This window comes from Acanthochromis polyacanthus, chromosome 12 (genome assembly GCF_021347895.1).
Source record: "Acanthochromis polyacanthus isolate Apoly-LR-REF ecotype Palm Island chromosome 12, KAUST_Apoly_ChrSc, whole genome shotgun sequence".
Classification (NCBI taxonomy): Eukaryota; Metazoa; Chordata; class Actinopteri; family Pomacentridae; genus Acanthochromis; species Acanthochromis polyacanthus.
This window is the reverse complement of record NC_067124.1, coordinates 13,521,459-13,547,823: the sequence shown is the minus strand read 5'-3', so window position 1 is coordinate 13,547,823 and position 26,365 is coordinate 13,521,459. Positions and strand designations below refer to the sequence as shown.

The 26,365-nt window shown below is 40.2% G+C and overlaps 1 protein-coding gene across 1 annotated transcript; it reads right to left on the bottom strand.

Moving 5' to 3' along the window:
- Positions 1–176: 176 nt before the first annotated feature.
- cmtm8b (CKLF-like MARVEL transmembrane domain containing 8b) lies at positions 177–3,867 on the bottom strand. The gene is made up of 4 exons (XM_022190398.2): positions 3,617–3,867; positions 1,883–2,056; positions 1,680–1,799; positions 177–697 (listed from the first exon to the last, which is right to left on the bottom strand). Exons 1-4 carry the CDS (start codon positions 3,746–3,748, stop codon positions 611–613), a joined length of 513 nt encoding a protein of 170 aa, XP_022046090.1. The 5' UTR covers positions 3,749–3,867; the 3' UTR covers positions 177–610.
- Positions 3,868–26,365: the final 22,498 nt, after the last annotated feature.

Here is a 26,365-nt window from a genome sequence, read left to right as displayed (position 1 = left end):
ATACAATAATAACATAATATACATAATAGCATGAACACTATAATTGCTGGTTTTAATGCTTTAAATGAAGAGGCATCAGTTAAAAGTGGGAGGTTGTGTATTCCACTTTTAATCAAAATTACACATATTTTGAGGAATTGTAAAGACAACAAGCAATAAAACAGATGATCATGTGATTCGTATTCATGCATATATTTAATGTTTGGAGGAGAAATGTGTATGATGTTCAGTGTGAGCCAGTAAAGTTTGTTCCATGCAGCATGTGTTTTGGGAAAAGTGCATTGTTGATTTTTTTTTATTTTTTTTTTGGCTCTTGGGACCTTGTAGAAGTTATAGAAAAGGCAGTCAATAACAAAATAAAAGAATTTGGTAAAACAATAGACTTCTGTTTTTTTTTTATTTTCCCACACTGAAGACAAGATTAGTGAAAGTTACTGTGTGCAAAGCTGTAGATCTCTGGCTGTATCAAACATCCTGCCTCAAACATGGTGAAAACAAACCTCTGCTCAATCAAGAGTCCACTGTTCGCTTTAATCGATTAGTTTCCTCAGTAAACTCAGCCTCATCACAATACGACACACAGGGAAGTCTGAACCAGGAGGCGATGAGATTACTGATCCTCTCTGGAGATTTTCCAGACTTGGTAGCTCAGGTAGCTGCTTCCTGTGTAGCACAGAGTGGTCAGAAATGCAAAGAACTGAGAGGAGTGGAAAGATATAAGATGAGAGAGAACATGACATGGGAAAACAGAGAAGAAGAGGGAAAACAAATGAAGCAGAGTGAAGTGAACCTGCATTGTCTCAAAGGCATAAATCAATCTAAACTAAAAAAAATTCTCATGATCTTCATCAATAACTCAGGTCAAAACAGTGGTAAAAGCTGTGTGTCCACATAGCAGACATCAATCTCCAGCACGTGTTAGTCTACTTTATTATCAAAATTAAAACCTTTTACTCAAATATAACCTTGAGCTGCGGTTGTCTCTTTCTATTAACAAATAAAGAAACTTTAAGCTACACTGATCAATCGCAGACAAGGACATTCACCTCACGTATGTAATCAAGTTTTGCAACATTAAAAGTGACCTAGAAATGAATGTGTTATGAGAACACAATATCCAACTTGAACCACATAAAATGTAGTTTCACATCGTATTCATCCATTTAAATGAGCCTTTATGCTTTACTTTAGACTGAAGCTGTTGGAAAAATGTCGTTCTTCACTCTGGGAATGTAGTTTTGATGGAGAAATACTGAAAAATACAAAGTCCAGTCTTCATATCAGTCAATGAGAACAGCTACAAAAGTTTTCCAAAGAGAAAAATTAAAAGTGGGACTGATGATGTCATTAAATAACCACATTAAGACACAATTCAGCTCAGTTATGGGAAATATAGAATGTCATTTTTTTTCTTTAGATATGCTACAGACAAAAGCTGAAGTTGATTTCTCTTATGAGTCTCATGTGCAGTAGTAAATCACCTCTGAAACCAGATATGTGTACAATGAGCATATTTGAAACTGCACCTTATTAATTACATCTTGACCTTGTTTATCGGCATTCCTGATGACTCTGTATATGTGGTTAATGTGCTATTACATTTTTTTTAAGTCATGGAAGCAGTCTTTATTTTTGATGTCTTGTTCAAAAATTGAATTGAATAGTCTGGATAGTCTTACTGCTGAAGCTGCCCAACAGTTGTAGTTGTGTCGCCCCCTGGTGGCCTGGTTGACGGAGAGAGCATCTACTGCTGCTGTAATCAGATACAGAACAGTCGCACTACAGTGGAAACACAGCGACTACAAGAGACACAAATAAATTACGGTCAGGACATTCAGTTAGAACACAGAGTCAAGGGAGCAGATTTTAGTGTTTGAATTACCAGTGTACTCCAGGGGACTCGTGTTATCCTGTTGTGGACTCCAGTCAGGTAAATTATAAACAGACAAACCGTCAGAACCCAGAACAAGATGGCAACAAACATCACCCAGCAGAGAGCAGACAGATGATAATAATCTGTACCGCCAATGAGAATCCACACTAACATCCCAAATACCTGGAGGAGGAGGAGGAGGAGGAGGAGGAGAGGAAGATTAAAGTTTCAGTAAATCATTATGTCTTGTAAAGCGGTGAGACAAGTTCAAATTCAGAATCAGAATCAGAAAAGCCTTTATTTCCAAGTGAGTACACAAAAGGAATTTGACTTGGTGTATAGAGAACAGTGCCGAGCAACAGCAACAGACAGTAAAAGAATAAATAAACAAATCTAAATATGAGAATTCTAAATAAGAAATGCTACAAGTGTAAGTATAAGAAGTATTGTGTAAAAGTAAGAGTAAAACTAGAGTAATAAATTATTTCCATTACAATACTGCACATGAGGTTGAATACTGTATATATATATATATATATATATATATATATTATGGCATGCCATAATATATATATATATATATATATATATATATATATATATATATATATATATATATATATATTGAATATTGCACTGACAGAAGTCCTAAATTATTTTCTGGTAAATTCAGGCAAAACCAAACTAAAAACAACAACAAAGCAGAATGTTTTGTGTCACTTTTATCATTTAATGTTCAAGTTTCTCCATCTCAGCTGAATTAAATTATTGTGGGTGTGAGTAACTAAATCGCTTTCCTCCCAACACTGTTCCAAACCCCACCCTTCCTCTTCCACAACAAAAGATTCCTGCTGATGGTTCATATCGCAGGAAGAAAGCGTTTTCTGGTGTGAAACACAACTGAGAGCTGGGCTGGTTTCTCTTACAATTAAATCACTACTAGTTTTAACATCATCTGCTGAGTTACTCAAATGTTTCACTTTTATTTAACCCATTTGCAGGAGAAAGTCATGTTCTTAAAATGTAGTTTTCATTGTTTTGTCAGCATCTGATGCATCTCTCTCGCTAGTATTTCTCTCCTGATTTGTTATATCATTTGCAATCATATGCAGCATTCGAAAGTGACATTCTACTGTTTAAAAACTTTTTGCAGTGGTTTGAAATCAGATTATTTCAGCTGAGAGCCTCTGCATGGCAGCCAGCCAGGCTGTATTTACAGAAAGGCTGCCCAGACTTTTTTCCTTCAGCTGATTTGGAAGGAAGAGAGACAATGAGGGAGAGAAGAGAGGAAGAGTTGATTTGCTTGGTGTTTTTTGGTTAACTTCCTATTTTCATAGAAGCACAGCTCTTAGTTTTTCTCAGACTCTTTTTATTACACTTACAGGAATGCCATGAAGATCTACTTTCTTGACAGTGGATTTGACATTTTATGATAGAAGATAGTCTAGTTAAAATAACTGCTGTCTTTATATGCATCCACACAGTATTTTTCTCAAGCACTGATCAATCTAACTGAGCATGTTTCACATCATCTGCACTTTTAACATGACTAGAAAGTGAGTTTCTTCTAAAATAATGTCTCTTGTAAACATCACAATTACCACTTTGTCCTGCTATTGATTATTAAACATATAAACTGTGGTTCTGGTAGTAAATTCTTGACATTAGATCCATTTCAGAGCTACTGAGCACAATGACAAGAGTGCAGCCTTCAAAGATCTAAAACTCAGAAATGACACTTACGATCTCAGCCATGAGGAGGATCCCTTTAGCGGTGGAGGTGAAATGCTGGTCAAAGGCCAAGGTGGAGGTTGAGATGTTGTACTCTGGTACTGAAGGAGTCCTGCGGGTCGACACCACAGCAGGTCTCTCCATGATGCACTGACGCAGAAGGCATGAGGGCTTCCAGTGTCGGTGCAGCAGAGGAAGTTGTTTTCCTGTCCGGGAACCCACCAAGGACACTCATCTATCTGAGCGTCTCATTTGCGTTTAATTTAAGAATTATAGACTCTGTCTACACTGGTACTGAATAAGGCTTTTGTGTCATTGTTTTTCCTTTTTTCATTATGTTGTGTGGTCATATAACAAATGCTGCATGACACAAAGGTGAAACCAAATAGGCAGGAAATGTTAGATGATGGTCCGCTCTGAGATATTCTTAGTTTGAGAGGAACCCTGCTCAGGACGCACTGATAATGGCAGTTCTGCTGATGATGATAAACAAAGTCGAAGAAGATGTGTTGTCTGACCAACATGTTTTAGCCCCTTCAGTACAATTATTGACTATTTAGGTTGATACGCTGCATTTCAGGCTGTCACTGTTTGCAGCAGGCCTGTGGAAATCAATTTGCAGAGATTCAGTCTTGCTTGAATTAATCCACCACAATAAGCAATTTATTTTTTGTAGTGCATGTAGGGATACCTTAATACTGAAGAATAGATAGACACTGCTAAAAAAAAAAGGCAAGATTAGAAAAAAAGACAGAAACTGTTGTGGTTTTAAGAAGAGTATGTTCTTTATTCCATTTAAACAAAGCAGAAAAGGCAGACTGACCGATTTAAGACATATTTAATTGAGAGAAACCACTGAAGATCAGTTAAAAGGTCCGCTCCATATCTCTAAATGTGTATTCTCACAGCGTATGCTGGAGGCTTTAGGTGTACTGAGCTTTTCTACAGGATGCAACTTGAATCCAAACTCACATGATGTCATAAAATATGTACATGTTGAACTGAGATCTGCACAGAGAAACTTCACATTTTTTGCAAATTAATATGAAATTTTTGAGACAATCTTCCAAAGATCCTGCATTCATTATTAATTATTCCGATCACTAAGACAGCAGCATGTGTTCTCCAGCTGCAGTGCAGTAACAGAAGCAGTGACGGGCTTTGGCCACAGGGGGGCAGTAGCTCCACATGGACACACAGTAAACCTCCCTGCAGAGGAAATAGCAGAGCAAAGGGACAAAAGACACGAGGTGGAGGCCAAAAACAACACTCAGTGGGCTGGTTAATTGTCTGCATGGTGAGTGTGTAAATTGCTGTTTTCACTCCTTTATTCTTTTTGTTATTGTTTTGACAAAGCAACACTAATTCATTACCTGGATTGTTCCTCCACACAGGCAGGTGTGCTGAAGGCCTCCCTGCATTTAGGAAGAAACTTTGAATGTTTTCAGCTGTTATGAAGAGTAAATGGAGATGTGTAATGTGTGTGGTGATGGAGGTGTTTTTACATCAGACCAGATTAGAAAATAAATGCACATACAAAGGCATACACTGATCAACAAATGGAATAGGATTATGTGTCTCTTGGCTCTGGCTCAGGAGGCAGTTCTAGTCTAACTGTGGTAGAAGCGATTGGAATAATCAGGTGGCTATAGGAAAACTAAAATTAATATAAAATCTATAAGCTTCTTGAGTAAAACCCAAGAAAAGAAAGATTTATTGGGTTGGCTTCTATCCTCTCCCTCCCCAGCATCAGATGTGACCACATGCAGGATGCTTTGTGGTGTTCTGCTGCAGTCGATATCCTGGACCGGCCATTATCTGACTGGATATTTTACATGCTTTATCTTATGCGACTTGATAGACTAATTCTGTCCTGCTGGGCACATTCTGCTCCGCACAGCAATATATCCACTGCAGCAATCCATACTCTGCATTACTCTCTCTCTCCCTCCATTTACTGAGGCAGTAGGCTAGTTTTTCTTATCCTCCAAGAGCCGATCAGTGACTACATGTAGCCAATACATTAACAAAACTAACAGCCAAACCAAAGCACTTCTGTATATCTGACTGACAGCTGTCTGAACCCAGAGACATCAGTCTGTCTTTGAGACCAACAGATTTTCCATATGAGGTGTTTTAAAGCTAATTATCACAGCAGAGCTGGGGTCATTTCACCTTTAGTCTATTAATTAAAAATGGAAATACAATCTCATCACCATTTACTGATGTCAGTGTAATGATAATTATTTCTTGACAGATTAGAGGTGTGGAATGATGTCATGTAGGATCACAAGGGTTGATGTTTGATTTCATTTTATTGTATATTTTTCACTATAAAGTGTTTACAAGATCTATCTTCATTCTCAGCTTGTAGTCTATTATAATGTAGTGTTTTGGGCTGAAAAGAATACTTAACTCATAGAGCAAGTTTTATAGCTTAGGTGTGTTTTGCAAATTGTGCTGCCAGCTCAGTATCTGGACTGAATGTATGAATAATGAAAGCTCCTGTCAATGTGCTCGCATTAGAGTCGACTCTGTCCTCAGCCTCACACATGGGAAAACCGTGATTGATGACATCGTCAATTGTGGCTGCTCTAAAGTTATCTGAGAGCTTTCATTCTCATTGAATAGCTCTCCAACTGCCACTACTCCCGCTTGTTCTCAGTGTCGTCCTGCTCCACCTATAGCTCTTCATCTGGTGCCTTTTATTTATCCTCACTAGCATTTATAGCAACATGTAGAGGCTTCAGTGATCATAAATCTCCTGTAATGTGCTCAACTGCTTAGTAAAATTAGTTGGCATTAAGAAGTGGACACAAAAATGGGAGAAGGTGATGGAAATTTTGCAAAATGAATTTAAAAAACTTTGAATATTTCATTAGGATTATGAACAGGGGAGAGAAATGCACCTGTGAGCTGCAGCACAACCTCCCAGCACATACAGGTAGTAGGGATGGATCACGTCACTGGATATCTGATAGGCAGCCAGCATGATCTTGTATAGTTGTCATCATAATTAGCAGCAATGGAGCAGGATTTTCTGCTCATCAATAACCTCATGCCTCCTGAAGTAGCCTCTCTCTTAGATTCCCCAAAGTAATTAAAATGAAGCTCAGTCAATTGTCTCTGTGGCTCAATTAAAATTGGGTTCCTCCTTTAATTCCCTGAAATAACACAAAGGCTTAGAAGCACACAGGTGATTAACGGTTATTTCCTTTTATAGTGTTTTTCTGTGTATGACTGCACCACACATTCTTATCGCCTCTGACTTATATGAGATTTTTTACATCATTTAATTAATGGCGAAGACAACAGTGGAGATGGAAGAAGCTCATCCATGTTATTGTCAGTCACAGATTTTTTGTGTTACTAAGTCTTTAGCTTTTTATGATCCTACTGGGCAGCTAGAAAACAGCACCAACAGAAATGCAGAGACTTAATTAGAACACATAGTAAAATATGACTTTAAAGAAAAATTTAATATGTTAGAAGATCTCTTCAGAAGCTCCAGCCACACTGCAGGGTTTCACTTCCTCTGTTTATTTGATTCATCTGAATGAAATTAAAGTTAAATCTGCCCAACCAGTGACTCACCATCAGAACAGTTAATCTGCCAAGCAATCACAATCTCAGAGTGGTTTAATTAAAAATGAGAAAATAAAATGAGCAGAATTAGATTTCCACTGACTCCAGAAGGATCTATGCAACAGACTAAAAATGTGTAGAGGTGTACCTTTTTATGGTTTCATTCTGTACCTTCTTTTCTGAGAGTGGAGGGAAAAAAAACTCAAATCACTGCTGGAAATGATAGAGCTTTTATTTAGTTATTCTACTCTTCCTTCCTTCCTTCCAGTGGCTTTTCCATTCACACCATTGTCTTCATTGCTTCGCCATATTTACACATCTGTGCTTCCCTCTAATTCTCTGCAGCCTGTCATCTCCTGCATGGTGTGTGTTTAGACTGTGCTGCTGTGACACAAAGACTCGCCATTGTTGTACACGAGCTGCGCCATTTACCGAAACTCTACATGCTAAGATGTGAATAACCTGAACTCCGCCTGAACCTCCCCATCCCCTCCACACACACACACACACACACACACACACACACACACACACACACACACACACACACACACACACTAATAAATGTGCACTAGCCCAGATGCTGCACTGTAATTGGCCACTGTGGCTTCCCACTGTGGCAAAGATATTTTTAAAGACACACACGCTAATCCTTGCCTCTGCAACATCTGCCACATCCCCCAACACATGTGCCGGTTAAATGTGCACTCACACACAGACACACACACACGCACACACAAACACACATCATGGAGGGTTACCATGAAGGCAGCCCCTCCCTGTTTAACCACCAGTCCTGACATCGGTTCTAAATAAAATGATGTGGTTATTCACCGAATGGCACAACCCCGCCCTCCGAGCCTGAAACTGCTGCTTTATTCAACTTCAGCTGTGTTTTCTTTGGACTGCTTCTTGGCTCTGTGGAGAACGGCCACTGGGGCAGAAAACATTTCTGATAAAACTTGAAGTGAATGAACCCAATTCTTTCCAAAAGTCAATCGACTCCATGGCCAATGTTCTTCTATGTAGCCGCTCACTTGCTCACAAAGTTTGAGCAGATTTTCATCACAGCGCTCCGGTTTCTCATTTACACCAGCATTACTAACATTATCAGCTTCAAAAAGGCGTGATTTCCCCCGACGGTCACACCCCCAGTTTTCATTTTCTGTTTACCTCGAGTGTTGCTGTCCGTGTGCGTTTGGCTTAACTAAAACGTGCTTTGACAGTAATTCTTCAATAAATAATTGCGACGTGATGCTAAACTTGCCAGTAGCTATTTGAGGCTGGAGCTCGGTACAAAATAATAAATGCGTGGCCCTAATTAGAAAATCCCTGAGAGAAAGCCATGACTGCTTCTCACCTTTTTGACTCTGTGTTAATTACTTCTGAGAGTATAACAGGGTGATGTGATATTGTTTAAAATGGGTGATATTTTTAGGTCTGGTCTTGACGATATTTATCTAAAATTGCTTGTTTTTTGAAGATGTAGTTTTAACCTTGTTATTGTGGTAATGTTGCTTGTGATCATAATAAAGTGGTAGCTTCTCCTCCATCACCATATATGCAAAATGGCAAATTGTGTGAAAGAAAAATCCATGAAAAAACCTTATAGGGATAAAATATTGAGATAGGAGTCTCTGTTTGTGTTCTGTCCGGTGTCAAATCAAGAAACGTCTTCAGTTTAATGCACAAAATTCAGAACAATCAGCATATTCAGTCGTGATTCAAGCTGGCATGTAAATAATGGTCATTTGGAAAGTCAAGGTATTAGTCATGCCAGTTTTATTTATCCATCCCAGTGTCACGAATCATAACTTTACCTCATGGGGCTTTACCTTCTGTACAGCAAACAACACCCACAAGCTTTGATTTTGATTTCTTTTTTGTTTTCTCCGTGATTATGGTAATATTATGGAACATATGAAAGCCTCGTCTTTAATGGCATAAGTTGTTTTATCGCTGCAGAACGGTTTACATCCGAGAGGCAAAGATGCTTTGTCCAGCAGGTTGGCAGAGAGAGAGAGAGAGAGAGACGGAGAGGCAGACCTTCCATCTCTTGAAGAGCATTTACTATCTACTAGCCTTACTAGTTAAGAGAGACAGAGGGTGGGAGGCAGCGGAGGGGAGGCTGGGGGAGCAAAGAGAAGAGGGAGAGCGATGGATGTATCAAACAGCAGCCCCCTGCTGAGCGGGGAATGGAAAAGCTGCTGGCACCAACATGAATATTTCAGCAGATAGCTCCAGCTCTCTGTACCCCCACCCACCCCCAGTCTGTCAGTCTCTCGCTCTCTGTCTCGCACCTTTTCCTTCCCTCCCTCTTAACCCTCCAGTCCCTCCACCACCTCCACCCACCCACACCCCCACCCCCCAAGCCCCGCTTCCTCCCTTTACTCTCTCATGAAGTGGACTGTGATAATGAAGGGAGTGATGGAGATGCAGAGAGTGAGACAGACAGACAGACAGAGAGAGAGAGAGAGAGAGAGAGAGACCTCTTCGGACTGGAGTCTGGGTAGCCGAGAAAATGGCTCCTGAATGTAAATCCGTGAGTGTTGCCTCAACTTGGCTGCTCCCCCAACATCCCCCCGCTAGACACTTGTGATGGTTTGGCCCGGGGTAGTTAGACAATAAAAACAGAACAAATGGAACAAAACAAATATCAGCAGGCAGGGAGTTTCTCTGGAGACCTAAATAGATTTTTAACAGTCTGCTTCTGCTATTTTTTTCAATAATTTAACAACTTTTTTTTTAGCAGTCTTGTTATCATTTCGATTTGGTGTGTGTGGATTTATGTAGCTGCTCTGTGTATTGGAATAATGATTAACACTAATGACTGATCATTAGAAAACCCCTCGATCGGTAATAACTGAGGTTTCTGATAACTGTATACAAAATCTAGATGCACATGTCACAGAAAAGGTGAGCTCCTCCATGCAGTCTGTGTGATCTCAACCTGTTTTCTATGCAAAAAATAAAATAAAAATAAAGCGCTGTTGTAAATTTGTCTAGAAAGGGTACGCTTTAAGCCTGAGTAAAACAAGTCACTTGAGATTGGAAAATTTATTTGAATAATATTCAGATTTGATCTGCGTTGCTGCGTCTTGTTCGTATTTTTGGCATCACACCCAAAATAAACAAAACCCTTGGGTTGCTGGAAGTCTGCCGTCAGAAACTTTTAGGAAAAAGGGGATTCAATGTGTCTCATTCATCCTATTTTAAAAGCTTCTGACATTAGTTCTGTCGGTTTTATTAGAAAAGTCATCAACCCCCCAGAAACTGAATAGTACGATTTGTTTTTTAAAGATATTTGAAAAAATACAATAACGATGAGGTAAAAAGAATGATAAATGTATATTTTGAAGTGTGGTTGTTTCAAGAAAGGGGATTGTTTTGATTTACAGGTTGGGGGATGTAATATCTAGAAAGCTTTTCTGTTTTAATGATAACAGAGTCATCACTACCAATACAAACGGCCAAATAGCCTTGATACAGTCTCATCATTTGTATTTGTTTCTCCGTCACAGTCTGTAATAAGGCCTCTAATGGCAATATTATGTTATATTTATGATGCCAATATATAGTCTCACTTTTCCTCCAGTACTTTGAATGTCTCCTTGTACAAAACAACACTAATGATATCATCTTTTGTCAAGCTTTAGACTCCTCAAGTGACCATTGGAGGCCTTTGTGTCATTAAATTTAATTGTGATGTGAAAATTTTCTTTAAAATAATTAAAAAATGACAAGAAACTGAAAAAAGCATGATATAGCTGTATGTTGATTTGAAGAAAACTATGCCAGTAAAGAAAGAATACAGATAAAACAAGAAGATTTTTCTTGTAAAATGGTGATGCCAACCAAACGCTGCACCTTGGTCTGTGCTGTTGCAGGTAGGGAATTGTTGTAAAAGTCTAAAGATAGTAAGGACATAAAATAATGGGAATGGACAGCCGAATCACAAAGTTAAATGTAACTTAACTAAAGTTAATGAAAGTAAAACCATGTTCAATCTTGCGTGACTTTGAAGTGTGAGGTTTTCCTGCCAGAGCTGGTCGATAAAAATGATTTTGTATGTTTTAGGTGCCTGAGTGTACCCATCACACCCCACCTCTCCTTCTATCGGCCTATTTTTCACATAACAACCGCATGAAGGCAAAAGGGCTCCAGTTTTACAGCAGCGTGGTAGTTTTCCTTCTGCGGCTCCGCTGGCCTTGTTTTTGTTTGAATCATCCGCCAGTTTTAATGAATATCGTTCAGACTGTTCTCGCCTGTGCTCCCAGCGCGGCTCTCTGATTCATAGTTAATAACATGTTGAGTTTGCATCATGCAAAATGAAAAAGCCCACATTGCAGCTCACATTAATACTGAACAAAAACACTCAAAGGAATCCGCAGATGTGCTGCAGAACTCACACGCACAGTTTAAATAATTAGTGCAAAGGCAGTAATTAAGTTTTGATAGAAACTGCTCCAAAAAATTTAGAAGAAATGACAACAAATGATGGAAATGGTTAAAACTTGGAAGAAACTGATGAACACTGAGCTCCTTAATTATCCCAGTATCAGTTGCATTTTCTTTAGGTGGACTCTGACTATAGCTTCAGAGAGAAGTCTGCAGCTGACCATGACCTCTGTACTGAAGGAGAAGTTCTTAACTCAGTATTAGCGAAGTGTTGTGTTTGAGTGTGTGCCATGTGAGGGCAAGTGGGGGCCACAGACTGGTTAGTTTTCCATCTGTGGATACGCCTGTCATCATAGATGCCCGAGTGCTTGCCCCTGGCCAAGATATGGACCAATAGTGAACCCTGATAGCGCTGCAGTGCTGCTAAATGAGTGTGCGTGTGCGTGTGTGTGTGTTGTCTGTGTGGTACAACAGATAAGAGTAAAAGTGTGTGTGTGTGTGTGTAGCTGGAGAGGATGCCTGTGTGTGTGTGTGTGTGTGTGTGTGTGTGTGTGTGTGTGTGTGTGTGTGTGTGTGTGTGTGTGTGTGTGTGTGTGTGTGTGTGTGTGTGTGTGTGGTGTGTGTGTGTGTGTGTGTGTGTGTGCATGTGTGTTTAATAGTCTGCTTAGTGTTTCATGGTGGCAAATCGTTCGTTCTGTCTCATCTCACACACCGCTGGACAGCAGAGTCTGCACTCGCCTGATAACACACACATGCACGCACACAACACACTCAGAGTCTCACATACAAGCAGCAGTTTTCTCTCACACTCTGTTAGACACTCCTGCACACAGACCAAGGCTAATGTAGCGCCTCTCTCCCACCTTGACTTTACAGACCAGTAAATAGTGCAGCCTGTTGAGTATCAGCCGGTCTGTTTGTCTGTGTTTACTGCCCTGCCTGTGTATTCCCTGCTGTCAGAGTCAGTACTGTTGGTAAAAGCTTCTACATCAGTGAAGCCCTGAGCTGCACTGGGGTTGGGGTTATGCACATACAATGCAAAGGCTAAAACGGAGGTTAGCTGCTTTGATTCAGTGAAGACTGTTATATTCCTCACCTAGACTTCTGTCTGTTGAACCAAAAATAATAAATGTGTTCATACAAGTTAAGTTACATTGGGCCCCTGGATAGCTCAGCTGGCTGGGCGGGCGACCCATGAACAGGGTCTGTGGTCCCCGACGAGTCCACCTCATGGTAATTTACTGCATGTCGTTCCCTCCTCTCTTCTACCCATGTTTCCTGTCTCTCTCTCTTACTGTCCTGTCAAATCAAGGCAAAAAATGCCCAAAAATTACTTTAAAAGTTACAATTTACACTCGCATCCACCGACTTATGAGCAATAACTGATACCTCATCCTCTTGTATATAGTCTTCGACATGATATTTAAGAAAGAAAAATCTGTATATAATGTTATCTGCAATTTTTGCACTGTGTTGTTTTTTTTTCATATTTATTCCTGCACTGCCTTTATATTTTTACACTTTTTCTTTGGAGCTGCTGTAACAGTAAACTTTCCCCACTGTGGGATCAGTAAAGTTTATCCTTATTCACTAGCCAATAACATAGTAGTCCAAAACTAGTAACAATACTGTGAACAGGTTTACTTGTATGGGACCTTTTAAAACCAGTGTTTCGAAGTTGCTTACACAAAAAAATGAACGTTGTACACTATCATTCAAAAGTTTGGGGTCACCAAGACAATTTCATGTTTTCCATGAAAACTCAAACTTTTGTTCATGAGCTAACATAATTGTACTCGGGTTTTCTAATCATCCATTCTCTATACACCGCTTTATCCTCATTGGGGTCGCGCGGGGGTGGGGGGGGGGGGGGGCTGGAGCCTATCCCAGCTGAGGGGACACCCTGGACAGGTCGCCAGTTTGTCACAGGGCTACATATACAGACAAACAATCACACTCACATTCACACCTACAGGCAATTTAGAGTTATCAGTTAACCTCAGCATATTTTTGGACTGTGGGAGGAAGCCGGAGTACCCGGAGAAAACCCACGCATGCACAGGGAGAACATGCAAACTCCACGCAGAAAGATCCCAGGCCCACCCCGGGATTTGAACCGGGGATCTTCTTGCTGCGAGGCGAAAGTGCTAACCACTACCTCACTGTGCATCCCTTTTCTAATCATCAATGAGCCTTTCAACACCATTAGCTAACAGAATGTAGCATTAGAACACAGGAGTGATGGTTGCTGGAAATGTTCCTCTGTACCCCTATGGAGATATTCCATTAAAAATCAGACATTTCCAGCCAGAATAGTCATTTACCACATTAACAATGTCTGGACTGCATTTCTAATTCATTTAATGTTATCTTCATTTAAAAAACTGCTTTCTTTCAAAAATAAGGAAATTTCTAAGTAACCCCAAACTTTTGAACAGTAGTGTAAGTCTGGCTGAAATCAGCAAAACGCATGAAGATGAATATCTGGAATACAAAATAATATGTCAAGCATTGAAGGTACTGGATTTATTTATAATATATATGTTTTAAAGAGATGCTTTGGGAGGTAAAGAGAGAGTAACTCAGAATTTTTCCTTGCAACATGCCCATATGAGCCTTAAAAGGAATGAAAAAAACTGTAAACTCTAAAAACCACTGGGTAACCAATGTAGTGATGCTAATGATTGTTTTATACAAACGCTTCTTTCTGTTGATATGAGATCATATGAAAATAGCAGCTCCGTCTCTGAATGAGCTTTAGGGTCACTTTAAAGCACAGGACAAATCAAAAGTTGCAACTACAATCTTTCTACATTGGACAAATTAACATGACTATCACTTTCAATACAGTGCAAGTCTGAACCGCAGATTACATACTTTGGGTTGTGTGATGGGATTTTAGAGGATTTTTCCACATTTCTGTACTAACATTGATAGAAAAACATCACAGAGTGCGCAAAAGACATAGTTTGCTTGCTAAAATCCACAAAACCACTTGTTTCACAGCTATGACAAACTGAACTGTCCATGAAAATAAATCTTTATGGTGTTGAACGGACTTTGCCAGGTCGGATTATTAAGAATCACTAATCACAAATATAATCCAGCCTTTACGAGTAGCTGAAGTTTAATTTGTTGCTTCCAGCTCTTTGCAGGATTCTTTCCTCTGATAGGAAAAGTAATAAGTGTGACTTTGTGTTAGATCTGAGTCTGGCTTTGGAGACGCTCATATAAAAGGTGCTGTCTGATGAAGCTCAGAGGATAAACTCCTACAAATAACTACAAGAAACAAACTAAACTTCCGCTCATGTTAATAGTTTGTCAAAACCTTGTACTTTGTCACAGTAAACACCTAACTATATTTTTTAATTGGTATAAACAGTTTTTCACTATTGGCTTGATAGTGTTACCAACAACACTTGACATCTCAAGTTGTTTCAAGTACATTTGAAATTCTAACTTGCTGCAGAGAAAAAAAAGTCACACGATGAAATCAAGAAGCAAATCGCCTTAGAAGAAATTTTTTGAGACCCGTTCTTTCTTGTCAGCTGATCACTAAATGAATATCAGGGTGAGTTGGAGCAGAGCTGCCAGACCGAAAACCACAAAAATGCAATTAAAAATGGTGTCATTCTAGGACTGTGAATAAGAAAAGCAACGCTTTAGCAAAGGTAAAAAATAAAACACATTTGCATTTACTACAGTTAATCATTGTTTTATTTGGTACGCTACAATGGGTCTTGGTAAATGCTAAACAACCAAATGCTTCCAGCAGACCCTCCAGCTGTGTGTTTATTTAGGAACTTTTACCTTCAGTGTGACATGTACGAAGAGGACTGGATGTGGAAAGAAGCTGAACCTACAGAACAGACTTTTGAGGACTTTCTGAAGGGCAAGACTTGAAGTTCAGACTTATGTGTATAAATCACTCACTTATAAGTATCTATCCATACACTGTAAACAGCCACTGCATTGCCTAGCAACGTAGCTCCTAGCAACATCAAGCTCTATCTGTCTTTTGCATCTTTTTTGCGTGGTTTAATATTGTTAGATAAAAAAAACAAACTGGGCTCACAGTACCATTTAGGCAAAATACTGTATATTTAAACTGCCTTACTGTGTGCTTTCATCTGAGTACATTCAAGTCATTTTATTTCTACTTGTACAACGAGAGACACGGATGAAGAGATAGCAGTGCCGCTGAGAAAGAAAGAAAAAAAATTGGGGAGATAAGGGAGAGAAGAAGATAAGGGAGGAGCAGAGTTGGGAGGGTTGATAGGAGCAGTGGAGATGAGATGGAGGTGGAGAGAGTCCAGAAAATGGAGGCTGGAGCAGATGAGAGAGGGAAGATAGGTGAGCTGAGGAGAAGGAGAGAGCAATCAAATCCTTCCAGCAAAGAGGTTATTAAGCTATTGAACTCACATAGAGCGGTAATAGATGGCATTGAGCCACGTGTGTGCAGAGAGTGTGTATGTAAAATGGAGGGTTAATACTGCTGGCTCTTAATGGTAATTTTGGCCTGTCGCTCTTCTAAAGGCCATCTCAGTGGGCCATCAGCCAGCCGCACACAACCACCGGCAAGCTGCAAATGTCACCATTATCAGTGTGTGTCTCAGTGTGTGCATGTCGAATTATTTCCCTGTTTTCTGCTCAATCAGTTCTCATTTCTTGCTTTTTTCCCCAGTTTTATTTTTTTGTCTCTGTGTGCCTGTCTTTCTCCTGGTCCTTAACATTCACTCTCCTCTCTGCATCGTCCAGACAGCCTGTAAATATTTACATGTTCTGAAACTGCAGCATCGATCTGTCCATTCTCGCTCACATTGACAGGGATCAGTTACATTTCTCGATTTCTCTGTAATTGGCTCTTTTTTTTCTTGCCGGTAGTTCGTTTTTTTATATTATCGGTGTCTCCAAAAACCGTAGATCCAATTTCAAAAGTATTTTGTGAGTCACTGACAGCCAACATTATCTCTCATGTGCACAAAATGCTTTATTAATCCATTGATTATGTACAGCAACACTCCTGTCATGAGAGAATTTAGGTTTTCTGTCTGGATCAACCTTGTTCATTTGGTGTTTTTGGCTTCAACAGAAAGTGTAAGTTGCAGGGCAAGTTGCTGGTGTTTTTTTCCTATCTGGAGATACATATTTTTTGCCATTTAACAAAGTTTTGTCTTGTGGTAAGAGATAATAAACACATTCACATGGCACACTTTAGTCTGGAGGTTTTGTTCCCTTCAGCCTGTTTGATTTTGTTCCATGTATCACAGCTTTGAGTCACAAACCTTGAAATCACAAAGAAAACGTTTAAACAGTCTGTGCGGATCTCACTTTGAGTTGTGCTTTGTGAGGTCTGTGGACCTTCTTAAAATGAGTCATTTTTTTGAGTTTTTTTCAGTGGCAGAATGCTTTATTTCAATTTGTATTCAGAAACAAACTCCCACACAAGTGTCAACATGCATCACTGGACCTTCAGCACTTGCAAAGCTTTTCAGCAAACTGTGTCTCCTGCAGTATGTTCCTGCATAATGAGTGTTTTATTTGTAGATGAAGAGGTTTTAAATGTTTGGCACAGACTGTTAAGGAATAAATGTCATGTTTTTTTTATGTATGGATGTGAGAAATAGAAAACTAACCAGATTTTTGGTGCATTATAGTGATTTAGTTGGTTGATTTTGATACAGTTATTTTCTTGCTGTTTTCAGACAAGCAGTCAGGTTGACCCTTATTCCAGAACAGGAAAAGAGATTTATATCTATAAAATTAAATTCACTGTGGCCTTTATGTCACCTAATAGCCTATGATTTTTTTTGATAGACTATATAAAAAGCTGCTGTAATTGTACATTTATTGCTTGGACACTGATGTGAAGTTGCAGACACATATCTGACAATCATTGTAGGATGATGGTTTGTCTTTTTGTGATTGTTAGAAATGACATATACTGTATACTAATGTGTTATGTTTAAAGGAATGTGGTGACAAGGAGAGAAGTGTCATAAAAAAAAACCTTCTTTGATCACAGTTAAAGTGAAAAAGAATACCCACCATCACCTTGCTGAGCCAGTGTCTATGGAGAAAAAGATTCAAATTTGTAAAAACTTTCAGGGATTAAATAAAGTAAAAGGTAAAATCTGCTCACATTTTGTGTTTTCACACATTATTTTACGATTATAGCAACACAAAATAGCATGCTAATTCTATTCTTCCTCTCCTTGTTTCCATTATTTTTTTCTATTTTGGATTTTTTCTTTCCTGCTGATCCAGTTTTGCATGTGCTCATCTTTCTTCTTCTATGTTTTTTTAATAGTTGTATTGTCTATTTCTTTTTTACTGCAGGAAGCCACTCATTTGTAAGCTGTTTCTGACTGTTTTTTTGCTCCTTTCACTTTTTTACTCACTGTGGTCTATTTTTCCTTTTAATATCCTGCATTTCTATATGAACACCATGATGATGGATAGAAGTAAAGAGAACTCCGTAATAGCTTTTGTGTAGCATGGCAGAGTTACAGTGTAATATTTTTGAAGAGGAATTTCTTTGATTTTTTGATTTACAATAACTGAAAAAAACCTGGAATCAACATGTTGAACAGTTTTCCAAGTGTCCCCAGGTGTTGTCAATTCTGACAGTTCAGATGATGATTCCAGATACCATCAATATTTTACTACTCACGTTGGTATTTAGTTTCCATATTTGTATCCTACCTGCTCTGTATAAACGCAGTATGTAGTTTAAACCAATTTCTCTGTAATTTTTTGTCATATAATTGTCGGTTGAATATTGCAATGAGACATGGAAGGGATTTGATGAAATATCACTATTATAAGCTTAGACTGGTCTATTTTCCCAATGAAACGACATTCCAGAACCTTGAGAAGGATGAAAATCTGATGATTCTCTGCTTTTGCAGTTTTCTGGTCGTGATAAATGGTGTAATTTTGTCCGTTTTTAAAATCATAACATGGATTTTAAACTCGCCCATAGGTTTTCAGGCGTGGAGGGTTGAACAGTAATTGAATTTTTGTAACAGAATATTACAAAAAAACTGAAAAATACGGAATGAAAAAATGTGAAGTCCACAGTGTAACTTCATCTCCATGTTAAATGGAATTCTGATAACTTTATTTGTGATAACTCTGTTTATGTCATGAGTTTGGGGTTAAATAGTTGTGAAGGATGCGGAGTTTAAAAGCCAAAGGAAGGCCTGGTGGTTGTGTATAGTGTGATGTGGTGAGCGGCATGCTGGGTAATACTTCCTGACAATGACTCTCTATAGACTCAGACTGCTTCCAACTGACTGAATAGGAATTGGACTCTATTCACCACCACGCCCAAAAGGTCTAACCTCTGTGTGTGTGTGTGTGTGAGTGTGTGTTTGTGTGTGTGTCGGCCTGGTGGTAACATTGAACAGAGGGCTGTGTATTGTATTGTCCTCTGGGAGATCAATGACATTCCCCTCCTTTGAGTCCACAGATTATCTGTCTGCCCGCTTGTTTGAAAATCTGTCTCCCTCTCTGCTAAGCTTTCTCTCCTCTGCTCTCTTGTCCTTCATTCTGCTTTCAGTGTTTGTCTTCCTCCGCGCATCAATAACGTTTTGAGACCACTTGCTGATTTCGTCAGGATTTCGAAGCTAAAGCGGTAGTTTAGGAGTTGAAGAATCCTTGAATGAGCGGTGCACTTCCTGCTAGCTGCAGGTATTAGTAGTAAGATAATGTGCAGATGTTGGCAAGCTGACAAGTGTTTCTGGATGATTTTTATTGTCTCTGAATTAAAGGAGATCCGTTTGACTTTAGCAAAACGCACACACAAAAACATCCCCTTGTGACTGTGTGATAATGAAAAGCCAGACAAGAATGGCTTTACCTCCGTGGAATATATCAAAATATGACCCCGGAACCTTACAGACCTTAAGTCAGACAGGACTAAAGCTGCATCTGCCATTTTGCAGGGCAAAGAATAATGGGTGAGGGAGATCTAAAGTGTTCTTGTTTTGGGGGTGGGAGTTGTATTATTTTGTGTTACTTCTTTGCTGGCACAGGCTCAGTAAGTGATTGTAAAAGTTACTGACATGGATGCTAAGAGATAGATGAAGGGTTCTGACCCCTGCTTCTGCAACCACATGTGTTCTGTTTCTGCCTCCAGGATCAAATCCCTCCTGACTACCCCCGCTACTCTCCCTCTGCTTAAGTGAAGAACACTTTCCCAAGATAGTCCAGTCATCTGTTTTAGAAACATCGTAGACAACGAGGCCTTGAGATGCGCTGTTTAATGTGTTATTAACATTCTGAATTGCAATGAAGTGTAATGCCATACTGCACTACGTGAGAAGTAGAAGGAGCTTTTGCACAACAATTCAAAGTGAAGCAAGGCCGAGATACTCTCTTCTTCTACCAATACGAACACTGACATTGATCGTCTTTAATGTGCCATTGTGTATCCTCGGTGTGATTGTGTGAAAGTGTTTGTGTGTGCAGAGGAGCTCATTGATTTTCTCTACACTGTCTGATCACCATATGGAAAAATACAGTTGGTTGGAGGTGGAGCGAGAAGGAACGATCACTTCAATGGGCTTCAGTTATTACAAAAAGCAATGAAAACAATGATGTTTGCATATCTGTCATTCCACCTCAGTTCACCGAATGCCCCACACCTGACCATCCTTAATTTGACTTTCTTTTTAAAGTGAGGAATACTGATTGAGTTGGGTCACATGTAACATTAGTTTATGAGTTAAACGTTGTGAGCGTTTTCTTCGCTCCAATCTTTGGATCAATATTTGAAGAGCCATAACTTAAGAAATAATGTAGTTAGAGCCCTGAAATTTTGCAGGTTCATTGATATATGCATCTGGTCTCCAAAAGTAGAACCCTGCTTTGATAGAAGAATACAAAACAGTTATATCATGATGCAAAATTGGTCAAAAAATGTCCAAGTTTCGGCCTAGTCCGATATTAAGACCTTTATTTTTCACCCTAAGAGGCGGATCTTTTTCTTGTGATTAGCACCATTAGTAATGTAGTGCACAGAACTAGAGGCAAATGAGAAAAACACATTACATTTTTTGCATTTATTGCCAATATTAGGACAGCCATTGAGCAGTTATGGTAGATGAAACCACTCTGAAAGGAGTCCCAACTGGAAGAGTTATATAATATAGTTAGTTTGATAAAGGAAAAATCGTGGCTTTCTAACTCACAGTGCTTCAAACTATTTTAGGAAAAGTGGTTTTCAGGACTCGAGCTACATTATTTCTTAAGTTATGGCACTTCAAACATTGCTCCACAGATTGGTGTGAAGAAAATGATTCAGAAATGGAGATGACCCCACCCATCTTTAACAATGTTTAACTCAAATAATTATAAAGTTTAAAAAAAACAACAACAATCAGATTAATATGAGATGGTCAGGCAGAAACCTTTTTTTTTTAAATGGAATGGTGAATGGAGGTGGAGTAGGTGTGATTATGGATCATACTTGGCTTATCATGTAAATAATGCAGACAGCAGCCTGTTTTAATGAATCTTATTGAGAGGAAAATGTGTTCAGAATGGTTTTGTCAGGGCTCCCTCCTCACCCCCATCCTTCCCACCTGGCATCCCAAATACCCCTTTTCCCATCTGTTTCCTCTCTTCCTCTCCCTATCATGCTCCTCTCTCTCCCTCTGTTCCTCTGTCTCTGTGTCTCCCTCCCGGTCTCCCATCCGCTCCTCTGCCTTTGCTTCCTTCCCCAGTGCGGCACCTGAGTGGAGCGCTGACTCACACCTGCCTCCACTCAGGTAATCAGCCTTCTCCACGGGTCCCAGACAGCTGAGAGACATCACCCTGATTACACTCCACTGCAATAAGAACCGGCTCATCCTTCCACTCCCTGCCAGATTGCTGAACAAGACTTCACAACCCAGCTGTTCGGGATCTCCTCCGCCCAGAATCCTTGTCTGTCTTCCCCAACCCATTCGGCACCGGTGTCCCCCCATCTGGATCCCCCATTCCGCCTGGACCCCTCCCTGGAACCCCGACCTGCTTCCCTCCCGATCGCCGGAACCCACAGTGGCAACCCAGCTGTTCATTGCCTCCCGGAGCCCCCTGGAAACTTCTCCGGCAAGACGTCCGCCTCTGCCTGGCCAATCGAGCACCTCGCCCCCCCGGATCGTCAGAGTCTGACGTCCTGCCTCCTCTGATTCCCCCGTCACCCGCTGGATCCCCATTCCCCACCTGCGACCGGCCGCCAGGGATCCCCCACCTCCATCTGCAACACTCTGGTCCTCCCTGGACCATTGACGGCTGTCGATCCCCGGCCCCAGACCCACCCGGCCAAACCCCACTCCATCAGCCGCTTCCCCGCTCCTGCATCCTGGTTTCCCCATCCTAGCCATTATTCATTCCTTACAATAAAGATCCTTCTCAGCTCCGCTGGCCTTGGTAGTGTGGCTCTCTGTTCGGGTCCGCCCTCTGAAATCGTGACAGGTTTGCAGCGGAGACTACTGTCAATGAAGAGCTGTGTCTGTTTCTAGTGTCTAACTTTAGATCTTCCTTTTCGACAGATTGTAGATTAATTTGAAATAAATAGCAGATTAAAGACAAATTCATGGTTCTATCGTCGAGTGTCCTTGGATACAGAAACATGACATCCTCACCTTTCGATAAAGAAGAAACGGGCCTGTCCTTTTATAAAGGTCATTTCATGGTGTCTCTCATTACACAGCTTTGGAAAAATATGAAGAGGAAGAAGAGGCAGGAGAGTAAAACTATAAAGGAGGAAGTCACAAATGAAGCATTTACGGTTTATATTGCTGCATTTCACCCTTTTAGGGTCGTGTGTGAATGAAGAAAGTGTGGTAACAAAAATAGTTTCAGCAATCTGACTGCTCCTCTGGCAAATTCAGTGAACAAAGGGGTTAAATTACAATTATTTTGCAATAATACATAGATCACTCTGAGACTTTTACAGTATTGATGTTTGATATTTAACCTTTCACATCACATTATGGCAATATAATATTTGCCACAGCAGAAATGTTACTAAAACATGTTGTTTCCTGCGCTTGAGGAAGAAAGGGTGCAAAATATTATTTGTTCCTATTTTTAAATAGTTTTTATATAATCAGTTTCCCTTCTTTGCTTGCTCTACTATAAAGTGAGTAACTTTGAGTGAGTAAATTGAGAACTTTTCAAATTATTTTGAGCAGCATTTCCTTTTCCTACCACTTCATATTGTTAGTATGACTGTAATTCTCGCTGATAATCAAACAAAGGCATAAGTCACGGATGCAAAACAGCTACAGACAATCACAAATGTCACTTTTCTATATGGACTTGTAATTTGTAATTATGATAGCTTGCCAGTTTTAGTAGTTTGTTTGACAGCTCAAAGCAATCAACAAATGATTGCCAATCTTGCATGCTATCAGAAAGTTTGTTCAAGTTAAAACGTTGGTTAAAACTAAACGAATATTTCTGCAAATTCTTTTGCTGTTATAATTTGTTAACTGTTGTCCAAAAAGTATATCAGTGCATCACAATGTTGCAAAGTATGACATGCATACATTTACCTGCTGCTACAGTTACATATTAGCCACTGAAAGTAGTTCTTATAGACAAATATAGTCGTTAGGTTTTCTAGAAACTGCAGTGTCAAGATTCTCTGTGAAGTAATTTGGCCATTTTTGAAAATGAAAGTGTATATTTCTGAGCTGTTTTTAAATATTGACGTCTTCAGTAGGAACAAACAGGCTCAGGGCAGACAGCCACAGACAGGCGCTGAGAGACAAACATGCTGCTGGTTTTGTTTTTTTCATTAGATTTGTTGGCAATAAGATAAATCCAGAACATCGCCAGCGTTATCCTTCAAGGTGCCACTTGTGTTAAAAAATAGAAGCTGTTGGTTTGGCTGAAATGTGCAATTTATTCTGTGAATGTCATGGAATACAAATGCATGAAAGGGCTTAAAGTGAGAGAAACGGAGGGCTGAAGGGGTGAAGGCTAAGAGAGGGAGGTGAGCCGAGGAGGAAGAAGACGGAGAGAGAAAGTCAGGAGGAGACGAGAAGGACGGAGAGGAGAAAGAAGAGCCCTCTGCTTCCTCGTCTCCACAGCTGATGCTGCTCTCAGCCAGAGGCTTCTGGAAAAACACACAAAGTAGCCTTCACTAAGCAAAGGCACACAAACACACACACGCACACACATATTAGCCTTTTCTCCACACCGACACACATGAGCACACAAACACACGCAGGTGGGACTAAGGAGTGTTGTGTGCCAATTTGTTGTGCCCCTGGTCCCCTCTCAGGAGGCCACAGACAGGCAAGCAGCCATGCCAAGACTGGCACTGGTCCCACAACACACACACACACACACAACACACACACCTTCACTGCTAGCACACTGTGGCTGCAGGCGCTGCACTACCAGGGTTTTGTAAATAAGTGTGTGCATGTGTGTGTGCGTGTGTGTGTTTGCCTCCACTTTTCTCCATTTTCATAGACCACAAGAGACAAATGCAGAAGAATTGGGAGCATGCGAAACACACTGAAGCCCTTTTTTCACACATGGAAAGATGGAACATCACTTACTTCAAATATCTGTGTAAGGTTGTGGTTCACACTTAAGCCTCCCGTACGTAACAATTCCATTTTGACACATGACCGTTGTGGATGGGGAAGCTATTTTTCTCCTCCTGTCCGCAGTGAAATCGCTGCCAGAGAACTGCAGCGTGTTGGAAAGTAATGACTTGCAGACGTGTCTTAATTCTGTCACACGCTGCCTCTGGGACAAATTTTACTAATTATTTAGCAGCTGAATGATCGTTTATCTCCATGAGTTTATCGCTGCTGAGAGGAAACCCATCCTCATTTCATTAAATGAGTGCTCAAACTGAAAACAGCCCTGCATGAGAAAATGTGATACTGTGTTGGTGGGAAGATGATGTTACAGGTACAGGTGAGATGAGTAAGAGCTTATCAGATGCCAAAACACTGCACAGTGGTTGAGAAAGGATTTTTACAACAGCAGATAGAGCTATAATATACACAAACAACTGGCTAAACTAAAACCTCACTGATCTACCATCTGTCTAAGCAGTCTGAATCATTCCATTAAAACATTCTCCTACATTGTTATTTATTGGACATGATTACATAATTCTGCAGCCTGGAAACATAGACTGTACAGTGCCTTGTGAAAGTATTCGGCCCCCTTGAACTTTTCAACCTTTCGCCACATTTCAGGCTTCAAACATAAAGATATAAAATTTCAATTTTTTGTCAAGAATCAACAAGTGGGACACAGTCGTGAAGTAGAATGAAATTTATTGGATATTTTGTACTTTTCTAACAAATAAAAAACTGAAAAGTGGGGTGTGCAATATTATTTGGCCCCTTTACTTTCAGTGCAGCAAACTCACTCCAGAAGTTCAGTGAGGATCTCTGAATGATCCAATGTAGTCCTAAATAACTGATGATGATAAATAGAATCCACCTGTGTGTAATCAAGTCTCCGTATAAATGCACCTGCTCTGTGATAGTCTCAGGGTTCTGTTTAAAGTGCAGAGAGCATCATGAAGACCAAGGAACACACTAGGCAGGTCCGAGATACTGTTGTGGAGAAGTTTAAAGCCGGATTTGGATACAAAAAGATTTCCCAAGCTTTAAACATCTCAAGGAGCACTGTGCAAGCAATCATATTGAAATGGAAGGAGTATCAGACCACTGCAAATCTACCAAGACCCGGCCGTCCCTCTAAACTTTCACCTCCAACAAGGAGAAGACTGATCAGAGATGCAGCCAAGAGGCCCATGATCACTCTGGATGAACTGCAGAGATCTACAGCTGAGGTGGGAGAGTCTGTCCATAGGACAACAACTAGTCATACACTGCACAAATCTGGCCTTTATGGAAGAGTGGCAAGAAGAAAGCCATTTCTCAAAGATATCCATAAAAAGTCTCGTTTGAAGTTTGCCACAAGCCACCTGGGAGACACACCAAACATGTGGAAGAAGGTGCTCTGGTCAGATGAAACCAAAATCGACCTTTTTGTCCACAATGCAAAACGATATGTTTGGCGTAAAAGCAACACAGCTCATCACCCTGAACACACCATCCCTACTGTCAAACATGGTGGTGGCAGCCTCATGGTTTGGGCCTGCTTTTCTTCAGCAGGGACAGGGAAGGTGGTTAAAATTGATGGGAAGATGAATGGAGCCAAATACAGGACCATTCTGGAAGAAAACCTGTTGGAGTCTGCAAAAGACCTGAGACTGGGACAGAGATTTATCTTCCAACAGGACAATGATCCAAAACATAAAGCCAAATCTACAATGGAATGGTTCACAAATAAACGTATCCAGGTGTTAGAATGGCCAAGTCAAAGTCCAGACCTGAATCCAATCGAGAATCTGTGGGCAGAGCTGAAGACTGCTGTTCACAAACGCTCTCCATCCAACCTCACTGAGCTCCAGCTGTTTTGCAAGGAAGAATGGGCAAGAATTTCAGTCTCTCAATGTGCAAAACTGATAGAGACATACCCCAAGCGACTTGCAGCTGTAATTGCAGCAAAAGGTGGCGCTACAAAGTATTAATGCAAGGGGGCCGAATAATATTGCACGCCCCACTTTTCAGGTTTTTATTTGTTAAAAAAGTTTAAAATATCCACTAAATTTCGTTCCACTTCACGATCGTGTCCCACTTGTTGTTGATTCTTGACAAAAAATTAAAATTTTATATCTTTATGTTCGAAGCCTGAAATGTGGCGAAAGGTTGAAAAGTTCAAGGGGGCCGAATACTTTCA